Source organism: Penicillium brevicompactum (assembly GCF_028827555.1).
Source record: "Penicillium brevicompactum strain IBT 35665 chromosome Unknown utg000001l_segment0_segment0, whole genome shotgun sequence".
Taxonomy (NCBI): domain Eukaryota; kingdom Fungi; phylum Ascomycota; class Eurotiomycetes; order Eurotiales; family Aspergillaceae; genus Penicillium; species Penicillium brevicompactum.
The window spans coordinates 7,314,554-7,328,403 of record NW_026623203.1 but is presented as its reverse complement, the minus strand read 5'-3'; the positions used below and the strand labels follow the sequence as shown (position 1 = coordinate 7,328,403).

The 13,850-nt window shown below is 49.9% G+C and overlaps 4 protein-coding genes across 4 annotated transcripts; 3 read left to right on the top strand and 1 right to left on the bottom strand.

Annotated features, from left to right (window-relative positions):
- Positions 1 to 637: 637 nt before the first annotated feature.
- N7506_002372 (Zn(II)2Cys6 transcription factor domain-containing protein) lies at positions 638 to 1,267 on the top strand (the record flags this gene model as incomplete). The annotated part of the gene is made up of 2 exons (XM_056951668.1): positions 638 to 802; positions 881 to 1,267. The coding sequence occupies 2 exons, from the start codon at positions 638 to 640 to the stop codon at positions 1,265 to 1,267; spliced, it is 552 nt and encodes a 183-aa protein (XP_056817583.1).
- Positions 1,268 to 2,740: 1,473 nt separating this feature from the next.
- Positions 2,741 to 4,977, top strand: N7506_002371 (uncharacterized protein; the record flags this gene model as incomplete). Its single annotated transcript, XM_056951667.1, has 4 exons — positions 2,741 to 3,429; positions 3,495 to 3,929; positions 4,041 to 4,875; positions 4,933 to 4,977. The coding sequence occupies 4 exons, from the start codon at positions 2,741 to 2,743 to the stop codon at positions 4,975 to 4,977; spliced, it is 2,004 nt and encodes a 667-aa protein (XP_056817582.1).
- A 1,792-nt stretch (positions 4,978 to 6,769) lies between these two features.
- Positions 6,770 to 9,822, top strand: N7506_002370 (uncharacterized protein; the record flags this gene model as incomplete). The annotated part of the gene is made up of 4 exons (XM_056951666.1): positions 6,770 to 6,989; positions 7,042 to 8,942; positions 8,997 to 9,059; positions 9,109 to 9,822. 4 exons carry the CDS (start codon positions 6,770 to 6,772, stop codon positions 9,820 to 9,822), a joined length of 2,898 nt encoding a protein of 965 aa, XP_056817581.1.
- Positions 9,823 to 10,468: 646 nt separating this feature from the next.
- Positions 10,469 to 13,813, bottom strand: N7506_002369 (uncharacterized protein; the record flags this gene model as incomplete). The annotated part of the gene is made up of 1 exon (XM_056951665.1): positions 10,469 to 13,813. The coding sequence occupies one exon, from the start codon at positions 13,811 to 13,813 to the stop codon at positions 10,469 to 10,471; it is 3,345 nt and encodes a 1,114-aa protein (XP_056817580.1).
- Between the last annotated feature and the right edge of the window lie 37 nt (positions 13,814 to 13,850).

The window sequence follows — 13,850 nt, the reverse complement described above, 5'->3', positions numbered from 1 at the left end:
TCTTGGGGGAAAAAAGAAAGGTGGAAAAACGAAAGATGGAAAGAAGAGTTGATAAGAATGAGGATTAAAGTCCCAACTTGCCCTCCTATTCTCTACGATTCTAGCAGTACAAGTCGGAAATGTAGCCGAGTTTGTCCTAAATTACCAAATCCTCAAGTCATAATCACCCTTGGATAACCACCTGGGCACTTTCCATGTTCCTGGCGATAGCTCCCTAGCTTTTTTTTGCTTATATGCGTATTTTGGCGGGAATGTCAGCTTCAAAAGGCCCACATCCACCACGCAGCTCTCGATCCTCTCTTTCTTTTCTCTCCCTTTTTATTTTTTTTTATTTCTTTTTCATATATTTATATTTTTTTCACTTTCCCCTTTTTCCCGTTAATCCCATTTCTCACACCCCCCACTTTGGTCCTTGCGGTCTCTTAATACCTAGCCCACAGTGCAGAATATTTACTGCATCGACCTAGCGCGGCCCCAGCGGCCCCTCCTCTCTTCTCCATTGTATAATTTTCTCCATGCGCCATTCCTGTCTGATGTGATTTGTTTGATTATGCTTTCAAATGGTGTCTCGTCCGAAAGAGGGTTTGGCTTCTGATTTGTTTGTCTTGTATTGCTTTTCTATCCCGGCAGTTGATCGATGAGTGAACCAATCCCTCGGGGCTATCGGCCTCTCGCGCCTCGAACCCAGCTCTTAGGCGGAGGAGATGGAGGTGCAAGCCCTGGTGGTGGGAGTGCACCAGAAGAGAAGCGCATGAGACGGGCTTCGACGGCTTGTACCGAGTGTCAGAGACGCCGAACTAGGGTACACAGCCCGTTCCCTCCCTTTCTCTTCACATTCCACTCGCTCATTTTTACCATGACTGACTCTGTTTGCTACTAGTGTACCGGCCCTCCATACTGCACCGAATGTTCAACCCACGCCCGTGATTGTGTCTTCGACGAAGCCGCCGACAGACGGCGGAAAGCCTCGGCCAAAAGAACCCAAGACCAATTGGATCATTTCCGGTCGTTCTTGGACGATCTGATCAATCTGATCCGAGAAAGTGATGGTCAGACAGTGCAATTGATCGTGGACACCATTCGGTCTGGAGCAGATCCAAGGCAGATTCGCGACACCCTCTCTCAAATCTTGGAAAATGACGTCGGTCAGCCGGGCTCCCTCAGCAATCAAGGCCCCCACGACCCAAACCTCACTCTCAACTTCAACCCGAATAACAACAATAACACCAATAACATGGGCAGCTACTACGGCAACTCACCTCGTTGAGTTGATCCTACGCTCCATGCGATCACACGCACCGCGTGCGTAACCCTACCAATCTCCGGCGATCATATCTCACCTGCAATTCCGACTTAGATTGGGTGCTTAATAGCGTGTCTTTTAGAGCTGTCATTCTTGCGTTACTCTTGCGTTGGGATTTGAGCAAGTCATCCGGACAGTTGTCACATTGGCCAGGGCTGTGTGACCGACTCTAATTTTGTGTTTATTGCGAGACATATGGAAATGCTGCAATTTGACCAAAATTCCTACCATTTTGCTGGGGGCCTAGCATTGTATTTCCTTGCATATATTCATCAAATTGGCCGTCTTGGAAATTCCACAGCAGAGCCTGAATCCAGCCGAGGCCCTCAAAATCCCACACTGGATTGCGCCTAATAATGACTTGCACCTGATTGAGATCTTAAACATGCCTGGAGACACGAAAAAAGGGCTTTTCCAGCCGTCTACCAGTTAGGATCTTCTGGCTGGTTTCAGCGTCGCACATGCAGCCAAAGCCATATGATGCTGTACTACAACAGCCAACGAGATTCGATACTTCCCGCTCACCGTCACGCAGGCTCTTTGGATAAGCTTTGTGCATAGTTTGGTCACCTTCAATCACCGTGACGAAGTCTCCAATACTTGATCCAGCAACTCCACGTTTATCGCCACGTTCATCTTGACATCACAAGGCCCGCAAGCTGAATACTCGGCTCTTCTCACGTTGAAATTGGATGCTATGACCTTTCACATAATCTCGCTACTCATCAATATTCTACCAGATGCACCGCCGTCTGCCTTGACATCACAGGGGCGGAGCTTGTTCATGGTGTGTTACATTGGGCGTGGCTCCATTTCATGGGCACGGTCAAGTTGTAGCATTTTCCTGCCTCGTTGGCTTAGCATATACATCAATCTATCTGGTATCCCTGCAGATCCACCAAGGTTTTATGCAAACCTATCTAATGTGGCGGTAAAGTACGCGAGACAGTGCCGTGGGGCAATCTCGGAAATCGAAACGAGGTGGACTGATTAATCCGTATTCTGAAGGCACGCTCTGTATGTAGAAAATCATATTTGCTTATTACAGGTGGTTGTGAAGCTTCCGAACCTTGGAAGTTGCTGTCCTGGGAGGTTAAAATCTGGGGGGTGGAGGTATCCCCGCGCCGACCGGAGACTTGCCGAGATCGCGTTTTCCCAAATCCCGGATACTTCTCCTCTCCATCAGCCCTGGATTTTGAAGCTTTTCTGCAAACCATACCTAATTTGGTCTGCTAGGGTAATATTTCTCAGACGGGATATGGAACCCACCAGAGTTCCCGTGCCTCAGCCGATCTCAGGTGGAAATGCTTCAGCAGAATCTCGCAAAAGAAAAGCATCTGATGTATCGAATAAACATACCGAGGTCCCCCGGCAAAAGATCACTAGGGCCTGTGATTCGTGCAAAGTAAAGAAAACACGCTGCACGGGTACCCTCCCATGTACAAGGTGCACGCGATTGTCGCTACCGTGCAAGTACAATGCAGCCTATTCTCGGGGGTTACCCCCGAACCTCTACCGGCCTCGCCCAGCCCGCATGCAGCAGACGAGCGAGGTGCATTTGATGCCGAGTGCAGGCGCACTTCCAGCAGCCCTCATTCGCGCAGTGCTCGGGATTTGAAGAACAGCGGTCTACCTACAAAACCAAACCATCACATTCCATCATCGCGGCACTCGCCCGAGCCTGGATCAACTGACCTTGAGGGTAATTATCTTGGTCCCTCTTCTGGCGTATCGTTCATCAATCGTGTCTGGAGTCGTCTGCACCAGGACGAAACGCGTTATCCGGGTGAGCATCAATATGAATCGTCACAAAATACGGCGGTGTTCATGTTTGGCGATAAACCTTACGTTCACTCACCGGAAGCTGAATTTACCCTCCCGTCTTTGGAGAAGGCTTTAGAGCTAGTGGGCATTTATTTCGATTTCTCGATGGTGACTTATCGCTTCATTCATCGGGGTAATGTCGAAGAATGGACCAGGCAGGTCTACCAACACAATATCAGTCTCGCCAACCTTCCTATAGGCAATATGGTGGCTAGAACTGCTATAGTTCTCATGATCTTTGCTGTGAGCAATCTATACATGGAACTGAGGCCTGGTGGAGTGCCAGGAGGACGAAGTGAAAGGTCAGCGCGGTCAAGATCAAGCTCTTCCCCAAGCAGGAGTGGAATTTCCTACTAAATGTCTATAGTGAGCTTTGGTTCGCAGCCTCCAAGTATATGTCTTCTCTTGAAGTTGGGCCACCGCGATTGGAAACGATACAGGCTCGACTATGTCAATGTCTCTACCTGCTGTCCTCCTCGCGCGCCAACGAATGCTGGTACTCATTCGGCACGACCACACAGCTTGTCACTGCGCTTGGTTTGCACAGGAGGCTGTCAGGCAAGCTGTCTAAAAACGGAGGGTCGTGTTTGGAGCTGGAGCTTCGAAGGCGCATCTTTTGGAGCGTGTATACTTTAGACAAATATCTAAGTATAATGTTTGGAAGACCTCGATTGTTACACGATGAGGATATCGACCAAGACCTTCCCGACGAGATGAATGATGATGATTTATTGGAAGAAGATCCGACCCGTCGTACAGGATCTACAGATAGCATGATGATCGCTTCTGTTCTTCATTATCGGTTAGTCCAACTTGCCTTCCACCTCTTCATGGCGTCAAATCCTAAGTTGAATCATCATCATCATCATAGACTCGGACGAATACTCGGCGACATATCACGACAACTGTACAGCATCTATCCCATATCTCGAGACTCTCCCCTCGAAACCGCCGTCAGACTAACCTCGGAGCTTGAAAAATGGAAAGAAACAGTTCCGCCTTTGTTCAACAGCGTCCGCCCATCCAGCCTGATCCCGCCCCTTTGCCGCCAAAGTCAAGTTCTTCAACTTGCATATTCACACGCCATGATCCACGTCACGCGTTCATTCCTTCTCAGCGACTTTACGGACCTCAGCCGTAGACCCAAAGTTCCACATCCAATGGTCAGCTCTCATGTTCACAAATGCATACAGGCTGCTGAGGACATCATGACCATAATCGATGATCTCGCGCAGCAAAACGTGCTCATCCATTCATTCTGGTTTACACACTATGTATGCTTTTGTGCTATCCTAGTCGTTTATATCCATACAATTCAACAATATCGAACGTCGATGGGGGCATCAAGTTCAGTTTCCGTTTCCTCAGCCGCAAGTCCCGGGGATCCTGATAAGCTGCGTGTGCTTTTTTCACTGGCTGAAACTTGCCAAAAGCATCTTGCCGAAGCCACACGGAAGAATTGCCCCAGTCGACGTTACGGGATCATTCTTGAAGAGCTGAGACAGGAGGTCCATCGGCAGGTTGGCTCAAATGAGTTCTGGATTGACATGGGTCATCCCGCTGAACATTATCAGCCCCGTTTGTCAGAGTCCGCCGATCATGCGGCTGTCCGTCCAGATGCATTAGACACTCCGACGGAGGGGTTCCCCGCCATGCAGCCAGCCGAATTGGGATTTAATACAGGAGACGATGTGGGATTTCTTGAAAGTCTGGAAGGGTCGGTTTGGTGGGCTCAGCTTGATTCATGGGTGAGTTCCGGAAGCAATATTCTAGCTGGTCATTGTGCTTCGCTGACATTTTCCAAGGCTTTGTCTAATTTTCCCAACGATCTTTCGACTTTTAACTTTTGAAAAAGACAGGGATATATGGGATATATGCGGCTTGCAACTCACACTTGTAAAGTCAAACTTTAATGACTCGATTTTGACCAGCGTGTGACATGTGTGCGCCGAGTTTCAGCGGCAGCGGCGCGTACTTGATTGCCTCGACCTCGGGAGTTTCTTCCGTTTTTTTGTGACGCACTTGCCATAGAATAACAATCTAATACCCAATAAATTATCTATGGACATACCCTGTGGATATGACTCGATATGACTCGACTCCTTAAACTATAATTAAAGTGACCGTGGGAGAAACCTTAATTAACTTTAAAAAGATATACGTACCAGAATGGAACTTCGGCGTATACCAGGTGAGTCAGAGGATTATATATCAAAAAGTCGTCCTACTTTAGTGAAATCGCAAACTGAACACATCATCTTTGGTACTCGGCACCCATCCGACTCTAGTCAAAATCAGAATTGCCTCCAAGTCCCATGCTCCACCGCATGCAGGGGTGCGGATACTACTCGTGCAACTTCCGATCGTGCAGATCGCACTATTATTACTTTGTCGAGCAAATTTTCGCAGCCCCACAGCTTATCTACTCGTTCCTTTGTAAAGGCAGTATTCGCACCTGGGCAAGAGAGTGTAATGAATTGGGCTTACTCCGTACTATCTCTCTATCGCCGCAGTCGGATCGGAAGAGGGCCGATCGGCTATTTTAGCCGCACTTACCTTACTGCAGTGATCCTCACACCGTCTGGATCAATCTCTGTACCATGCCCCATTTCGCGCTAGACTACTCCGTACTCCGTATTTTCGGCCGAAATTCGGGCTTTTGGCAAATGTCTCAATCGCGCGGGTTCAGGGCTATCTCGAGTCGTCTTGGATCCACATCATGGCGACACTACGATCCGCAGAGATCAGTCCACTGTTTCTCTAAAAGAAAAAATGGCATCATTCTCCATACGGATTACAAGCACTCCGTAGTTGTAATTGTAGAAAGAGTCAGGATATGGTGGCCCGGCCGGTCGCAAGGCTCTTGCCGATACTTTTGTGGGGCATGACCTCGGACTAGCGTGGCCATAATCGCTTTGTCGTATGTATGTGAGATAGTTCCATGGTCGATCTGATGCTATGGGCTATCGCAGCCTTGGTGAATTTCTTACGATTGATAACTCGGAGTTGACTTTCGAAGCTTTCTCCAGCACGGAGTAGCTTCATCTTTGTTATGCATGAAGATTATGAAAGCTTGTCCAGCGTCAAGATACAACCCCAGATAAGGCAAAACTAGTATTTATCTGACTGTGGATGCTGATCCCTGGTTCAATGACCAGTCATCTGTGTTACGACGATATAGAAGCATACACTGAATTCACGTCGTTCATCAAGCACTCAAACTTCAAAGACGAAATCCAGTCTCTGGAATGGGATCATTATTGTCCACAATAAGGCCACTACAAGTTGTATCATGCTATTTATGAGTTTGGTGAGCTGGGTTTCAAATTGCTGAAGCCTGCCCAGGTGGGATGGTAGCTCATCATGAAATGGGAGGATATTTACATGCTCTGGAGAAGCCCACCACCGAATCATTCACGTCAAGGGTTGGAGAAATCTAAGTACAACATAAGCTCTATGGAAACTGGACTGTCTGGCTTTTGAGGAAACCAATTTGGGTACAATCCTGATGCTTCCAGTTGTGCTTGCCCCAGGACGTGGCTGCCCTCCCAACGACGGTTGTCGTCTGATTACCATCAATTGCTCTGCCACACACTACCCATATCGTTAAGCAGTCTGCTCACAATTCATTCCTTGATCAATATGACCGCCCGTACGGAGACCCGACGAAGTCGTTTCAATCTCTGGATTCCGACCAAAGTCGCTTCCGAGAAGCAGGATGCTTCTCCGCCCAATTCTGGCTCGTCCGAAAGCCCGACCTCGGATTCCGGTGGCTCACGACAGCGAAGAAAACGAATCCGAGTCCGTATCTCGAGGAGTGGCTCCCGAATCCTCTCACTTCTAGGATTGCGTGGCTCAAAGGGTGAGTGGCTGTGTACTTACTTGGGATCCAACTCACTAAGCATGCATCACAGCCAACAAGGAGTCAATTACGGACACCGACTGCTCTAATTATATGCAAGCAGATGCGGAGAATGCACATCCGACTGTTATCTCTTCTCCGGGTGGCGATGGTAACGACAGTCCACAATACCTGACTGAGGCCGAGTCCCCGCGGAGTGAGCCGCTGCCTGTCACTCCTTCTTGCAATACTCCCATGGAGACAGTAGAGACACTATCCGAACAGCTGTTTGTCTTACAGACGTCACCTGAACCACGGAACGAGCCAGGAGCTGAGGATATCTTGCAACGTAATGTCGCAACCGAAAGCCAAACACCAACTATGGCTGAGCAACCGACCCCAACTAATCCCAAGTTTGTCAATCGTTTCTCGCACAAGATCTCATTGGCGTTGGGTCAGCCCACTGTCATTCGCCGTACGGGTCTCCGCGCTCGACCAAGTATTCTTCGAGTCGATCAACCAGGACTAGAAGATATGAGCAAGCAAGGCGACGGGGCCAACGACGTTTCCGAGCCTTCCACTTCACCCAGCAGCACTGGATCTCCTTTCAGTAAACAGTCAACTACATTCACTCCTCAGACAACTTGCGCATCGTCTCCCTCGTCGGATAAGGTCAAGTTATACGACGAACATGAACAATCAAACCCAGTGAATCAATGGCCTTTGATTGCAGTGACTGAAAACGATTCGGAGCATTTGAGTGACGCAAAAGAGGATTCTATATTACCCTCAATCAAGACGGTAGAGAACACTGCAGTGGCTAAAGTATGCCTCGAACTGCACTTCAGCTCTATCTTTCACAGTGAAAACTCGCGAGAGCACCGTCAACTGGAGCTAGAGCGACAGATATACGCGTTCGAGCTTACTCCAGAGGAACAATTGATGACGATGCACAACTGGATCTTGGGCGAAAATGATTATCTTCGTCAGTGTCGTGTCCTTAAATCGAACAAACATGGCACGGAAGACGATGGGAGAATCTCTCTTGCCGGATATAAGGCTATCAAGGTTCTTGGGAAAGGAAGTTTCGGTGTCGTGCGTCTGGTTCGAAAACTCGACTCTGATCTCAAGGTGGCTCATAACGACAAAACCCTACCCGTCAATGACACGAGTACCAGCAGTAGGTCAAAGCCTCTTGGTCTTCTGATGTCTGCTGTAGAGGGAGCCAAGCAGACCCGTCGGAGGTATATGACTGGTGAAACAAAAGAGTTTTACGCCATGAAAGTCATCAAAAAGACGGAGATGATCCGCAACTGTCAGGAGGGTCATATCCGAGCAGAAAGAGACTTTCTAGTTGCCTCTGCAAGCTCTCGCTGGGTTGTTCCACTGATTTCCAGCTTTCAAGACACTCACAATCTATATCTTGTGATGGACTATATGATCGGTGGAGATTTCCTGAGCCTGCTGATCCGCAGGGATACTCTCCGAGAAGACTGGGCACGGTTCTACGTCGCCGAGATGATCTTGTGTATCGAGGAGGCACATCGACTCTTCTGGATTCATCGGGACGTCAAACCTGACAACTTTCTCATCTCAGCCTCGGGTCATTTGAAAATCTCCGATTTTGGACTGGCATTCAACGGCCATTGGTCTCATGATCAAGATTACTACAACAGTCAGCGGTACACTTTGATAGAAAAGCTCGGCATTGAGGTGAAAGGTGATGCCGAAGATCAGAAACCGGGTGCCGAACACAATGAGCTCGCTCCTGGAACCAACTTACCGAGTGCGGGTGATTATGCTTCTCACCAACCCCCTTGTGAAGATCTGTTAGCCTGGCGAGAAGAGAACGGGAGGCGCAGGTTTGCTAGAAGTGTTGTTGGAACCAGTCAATACATGGCCCCTGAGGTCATTCGAGGTGAGATGTATGATGGCCGTTGTGACTGGTGGAGCTTGGGCATCATTCTATATGAGGTCAGTTCCTTCAGCACCATGAACAGCAGCGAGCACACTCTGATGATAATCTAGTGTCTGTATGGATTTACTCCTTTTGCTTGCGAGAACCGCTATGATACCAAGGTTAAGATTCTTGTGAGTACGTCATCCGATCGATTCACCTTCGAAACTGACATTCATGCAGCAACATAGCCAGACATTGCAATTTCCCCGGGAAAAGCCGTCAGACAGACTTGTCTCTGCGGAAGCTCTCGACCTCATGACCAGAATACTCCAAGAACGTGAATATCGCCTGTGTTCCCCGAAGTATCGGTCGAATGACGTTCTCATCGGACGTCCTGTCTCAAAGCAGATACTGTACTCGATGAACACACGGTACAGAAATATTTCGAGCTACTACGTGTACCCCAATGATGCCACAGACATCAAGATTCATCCCTTCTTCAGAGGCATTCGCTGGCAGGACCTGCATCTGTGCCAGCCACCTATGGTACCTAGGGTGAGGAACTGGGAAGACACCCGGTATTTCGAGAATGCTGTTAGTGAATTAGAAAAAAATGCGCAACTTCCGGAGCAACAGTCTGAAGATACCTGCCCTGGTGCTGAAGCAGGGGCTCCAACAGAGAAGCCCGTCGTTGGAGATCAATCTGCTGGAGCTGCGACGACTCCCGCCCCGAATAAGGCGAATGTGATCGACAAGAAAAAAGAGAAGAAGCGGCCTCGTGACAAAATTCTTCGTGATAAGCAGTTGAACAAGGCTGCTTTGGATATCCGCAAAAACGGCGCTTTCTTAGGATATACATACCGGCGCCCTAATGAGGTTGCTTTGGCTTTCAGCTCGGAACGAGGCCGTTCACGTTCTTCACGGGGCGAGTTGGCCAGTCTCTTTTCCTCATGAACAACGACATGACCTCTCGTTAGCGTCCCCGCTTGTCTGTGTATTGGAATCAGCCACAGTTTGGTGGATTGTACTTGGTTCGAAGATCACTCTGTTTTGAGGTTGAATGTATCCATAGAGCCCTCTCATCATCCTGGTTTGATGCCCTCGGGGATCACCACTCACCTTCCTTGGGCCTTTATTTCTACACCACCCTCCTTCTAATGTATCATCAAAATAAAGTCTAATCAAGGATTACCTTCCGAACAAATTTTCTCCGGGATGGGGTAGGATCGTTTCAGCGCCCGGCGTAGATCTACGAGTCTCTCCAGAGCTCCAGAGCTCCAGGGCTGTGCTAATTAGGGATTAGGACAGTCAGACAACTTGGAAGAAGCGTAAGTCTCATCATGAATTGAATTGTGCTATGCTTAACTTCATCGAAGTTGAATGAACACTAAAAATAAGTGGTATCGGGGGCTCCACGGAAACAGCATGGAAATTCACCTCATCTGTTATTAACGCACACCCAGCAGGCATATACACCGGGTATTGAACAAAGTATGTTGTTCTTGAAAGGACAAGGAAGATTTCGGAAGGGGTATCAAGTTCTGAGTAAATTGAGGAATGAAAGGTTGGGAACAAGAACGGTTGGCATAGACGGCACAGATCACAAAACCGGGGCGCTCATGGAGAAGGCTGAATCTGTGACTCGGTCCTCTGGCTTCATGGTACCATTGAGCAAGGGGCAGAGCTTCTTGTTTGTCTTTATATGTCCAACTTGACCGCAGTTGGCGCACTTGCGCTGGGTACCGGCGGGCTTGCCATCCGGATCACCGGCACGAGGAATACCCTTCTGCTTCTCTCGGGCGAAGCGGCGCTCCTTGTTGCGGTTGAGACGGCTGAGTTCGGCCTCGATGAGCTTTCTGTTGCGGGCATCAACCTCGGCGTCGCCGGTAGGCTTGAGTGATTCCAGCTTTGTGTTCATGGCCTCGTGGGTGTGGCGATGTTGAATGTAGTGTCTGATGACCCGAGGATCCCAGATGAGCTGTTCCTTCTCCACAATCTCGCCGTTCTCTGCTGCAACTTGGCGAGTGATGCGAAGGACTTTGCCGCGCTGGCTGTTGAAACTCATTTTACTGAATTGACTGGTGGTCTCGTCATCGCGGCGATATGGACCAGGGGTCGGTGCTTCGGAACGTGGAGTCGGTTTGTTGAACTGCTCTTGATAGTCGTCCTCTTGGTCGATGTCACTCTCCTGGTCGGAATGCTCGATGGTGGAGGAGAGGCTTTCCTTTTGAGCATCCCAGATGCGGCGGATGGATGTTTCGTAGGATTTTTGCTGACGGGCAACGTTGTAGCTGTGACCACCGAGCTCCTTCAATCGCTGTGCGTCAAGCTTATCCTCCACACTCTCGCCAATGGCCTTGAAACCACCCTTCATGCTTGTCTTGATGAAGTTGTATCCCTCGCCACGGCCAGTAGGATCTCCCTCACCGTGAAGTTTCAACATGGCTTTACCTTGGGATGCTAGCAAGAAGTTGCGGGTCGCCTTCCATGGGGCCATTTGTTGCTCGAAACTCTCAAACTCTTCGTCTTCCTCGTTATCGCCACCGGTCTCGGCATCATTGCCATATCCAGTGTCGTGAAGATGTTGCTGGCCGACCTGCATGGACTCTAGAAGACAAACATCTTCGGGCTGAACCCAGGAACGGATGGTATCTTGATCAGGAAGGGTCGGGTCCAGTGGCTTCCAGTATTTGGTGTCTTTGTCGTGCTGCAGGAAATCCTTGACCTTCTGTCGGTTTTGCATATCCGTGGTGTTCGGAATATGGGCTGTGACATCACTGATTGCAAGTCGCTCGTCTGGGCTCTTCTTCAATAAGCGATACACCAGCATCTTCATACGGTTCTTTGCGACAGTGGTCACTTTACGTGAGTGTGGACCAGGAATGTCAACTGATGGGAACTGCTGACCGGCAACGTAGAAGTTCTCGATGTTGCGCAAGTAGTAGGTACTGCCGCCGACGCCGGTGGTACTGCGAACCACAAGGAAGTCCGTAGGCTTGCTTTGGTGCGGAAAGAGCGGTGCTCGGTACATGGAATTTGAAATTGCTGGGGAAATCTCGCCGGGGTCAACATGACCGAAGATGGAATAGGGACTCTTGTCTTGAGGCAGAAGAACGGCAGTTTCACCGATCTCTGCTCGTGGGCGAGTCGGATCATCGATATTCTTGCGTCTGTAGTAATTGATGAAACGATTGCACATTCCGAAGTTAGCCAGTGACATGGGAACTTCTTCGGAATATTCCACGAGCAAGACGTTGGAGTTATCACCCATGGACAGCGATTGGGTAGAGTCGTAGATGCTCTTTGCATCCCGGCCACGCAGTTGCTTGCGTTTGATGTAGACAGGGTTTTTAAACCATGAAGTTTGTCCTGGGCGGAATGACATGGCGGGTCGGTGGAAGGATCTGGCTTCGGCTTTGCCCAGCTCAGTCTTATAGTAAGGCCACTGGAGGCGCAGAGCTGGTAGACCGTGCTCGAGTGTCACATTGCCGAGGGTACTGCGGATCTTGTTCTGGTGGTTCTGCTTGAGCATGTCGTACGCTTGATCGTTCGAGATGTTGTATCGCTGGGTGAGACGACGGGTCAAGTTCAGATCCACCTCGTCTCTGGTACGGGGAGCAGCGTGCTTGGGCTTGTTGCCGATTGCATCCGCTCTCGATTCATCCACAAGGATGTTTGGGTCGTTGAGGTCAATCGTCACTCTCTTGGCGATTTTCATTGTCGCCTGTTCGGGGTCATCCAACAGTGGAATATCGATGTGCGACAAGGCAATGACATCCATGGGAGTCGGGCCCGTTTTGCGCTTCTTGCTTGGAGCCTCGGTTTCCATGAGCCAGTCATCATCGTCTCCATCAATAAAGTCATTCTTGTTCTGTTGCAGGGGCTGATCATCGACATCCGTGACAGAGAGATCGTCTTTGACATCCCAATCGACACAGATTGTTCGAAGATCTTGCATGGTGAAACCACCGGGTAATGTCTCGTCGTCGTCCATATCACCATCTCCCATTTCAGCGTCCTCGTTTGTGTCCTCGTCCTCGTCCTCGCGAGGTGATTGTGAGATCGTCACAATCCCAAGGGATTCATGGTCCAGGCCTCGCTTGAGGGGCTGACCGGTTCTGAATGTACGCTCTTGGTCAGGTGCAAGTTCGATGTTGACTTTCGTGGGCAAGACGGGCTTGGGCGGTTTGTTGGGCTGTTTTCCAATGAAGATAGCCCTTTTGTGGGGGATCAACTCCAGCCATCGCGGAAGAGTGTTGCGGTCAAACGAAGGAAACAGGGAATGCAACAGTTCTTCGTGGTTCTCCGCTGGCGCAGGCGGATTTTCTGGGCCAGACATGGCGAACAAGGCCTGTTGGAGTTTCCAAGCGCGAAGTTCGTTGGGGTTCATGCTGTCGGACATGATGCTGTCGTCGTCCGGGAAATCATCCTCCTCTGCGGGCACTGGCTCGGGCTGCGGTTCAGGGGCCGTCGGAAGAGGCGGGAGTTCAACGGGATCTGCTGTCAACGGCATCTCTTCGTCCTCGAAAAGGCCCTTGGTAGGATCCTCCTGTCCAGCAGGAGGGGGCGAGAATGAGTCTTCGCCAAAGAGATCATCAAGGTTATCATCCTGAGCCTGAGCGCCCTCACCCTGGTCGCCGAATAAATCATCACCATTCCCGAAAAGCGCGGCATCGTCCGAGCCAAGGTTTGCGAAAGGGTCTTGACCACCGTCGTCAACATCAGGCAGGGCTGGGGCCGCTGATCCCAAGACCTCCTCCTCCGGGAGGTCATCATCCTCAAAATCCTCATAGTCGATTGCATCGTCCGCCTTCTCTCCAACATCCAGGTCTCGGTCCAAGAAGTCCATGTTGGCATTACTTTCGAAGTTGTTCAGCTGGCGCATCACATCGTCAAATTCGGTGTCCTCCCCGGCCTCACCGGCCTTGGAGGTTGCGTGAGGCATGGTGGGCGGTGGTGGAGGAGCCAGGATGTCGGTTCGC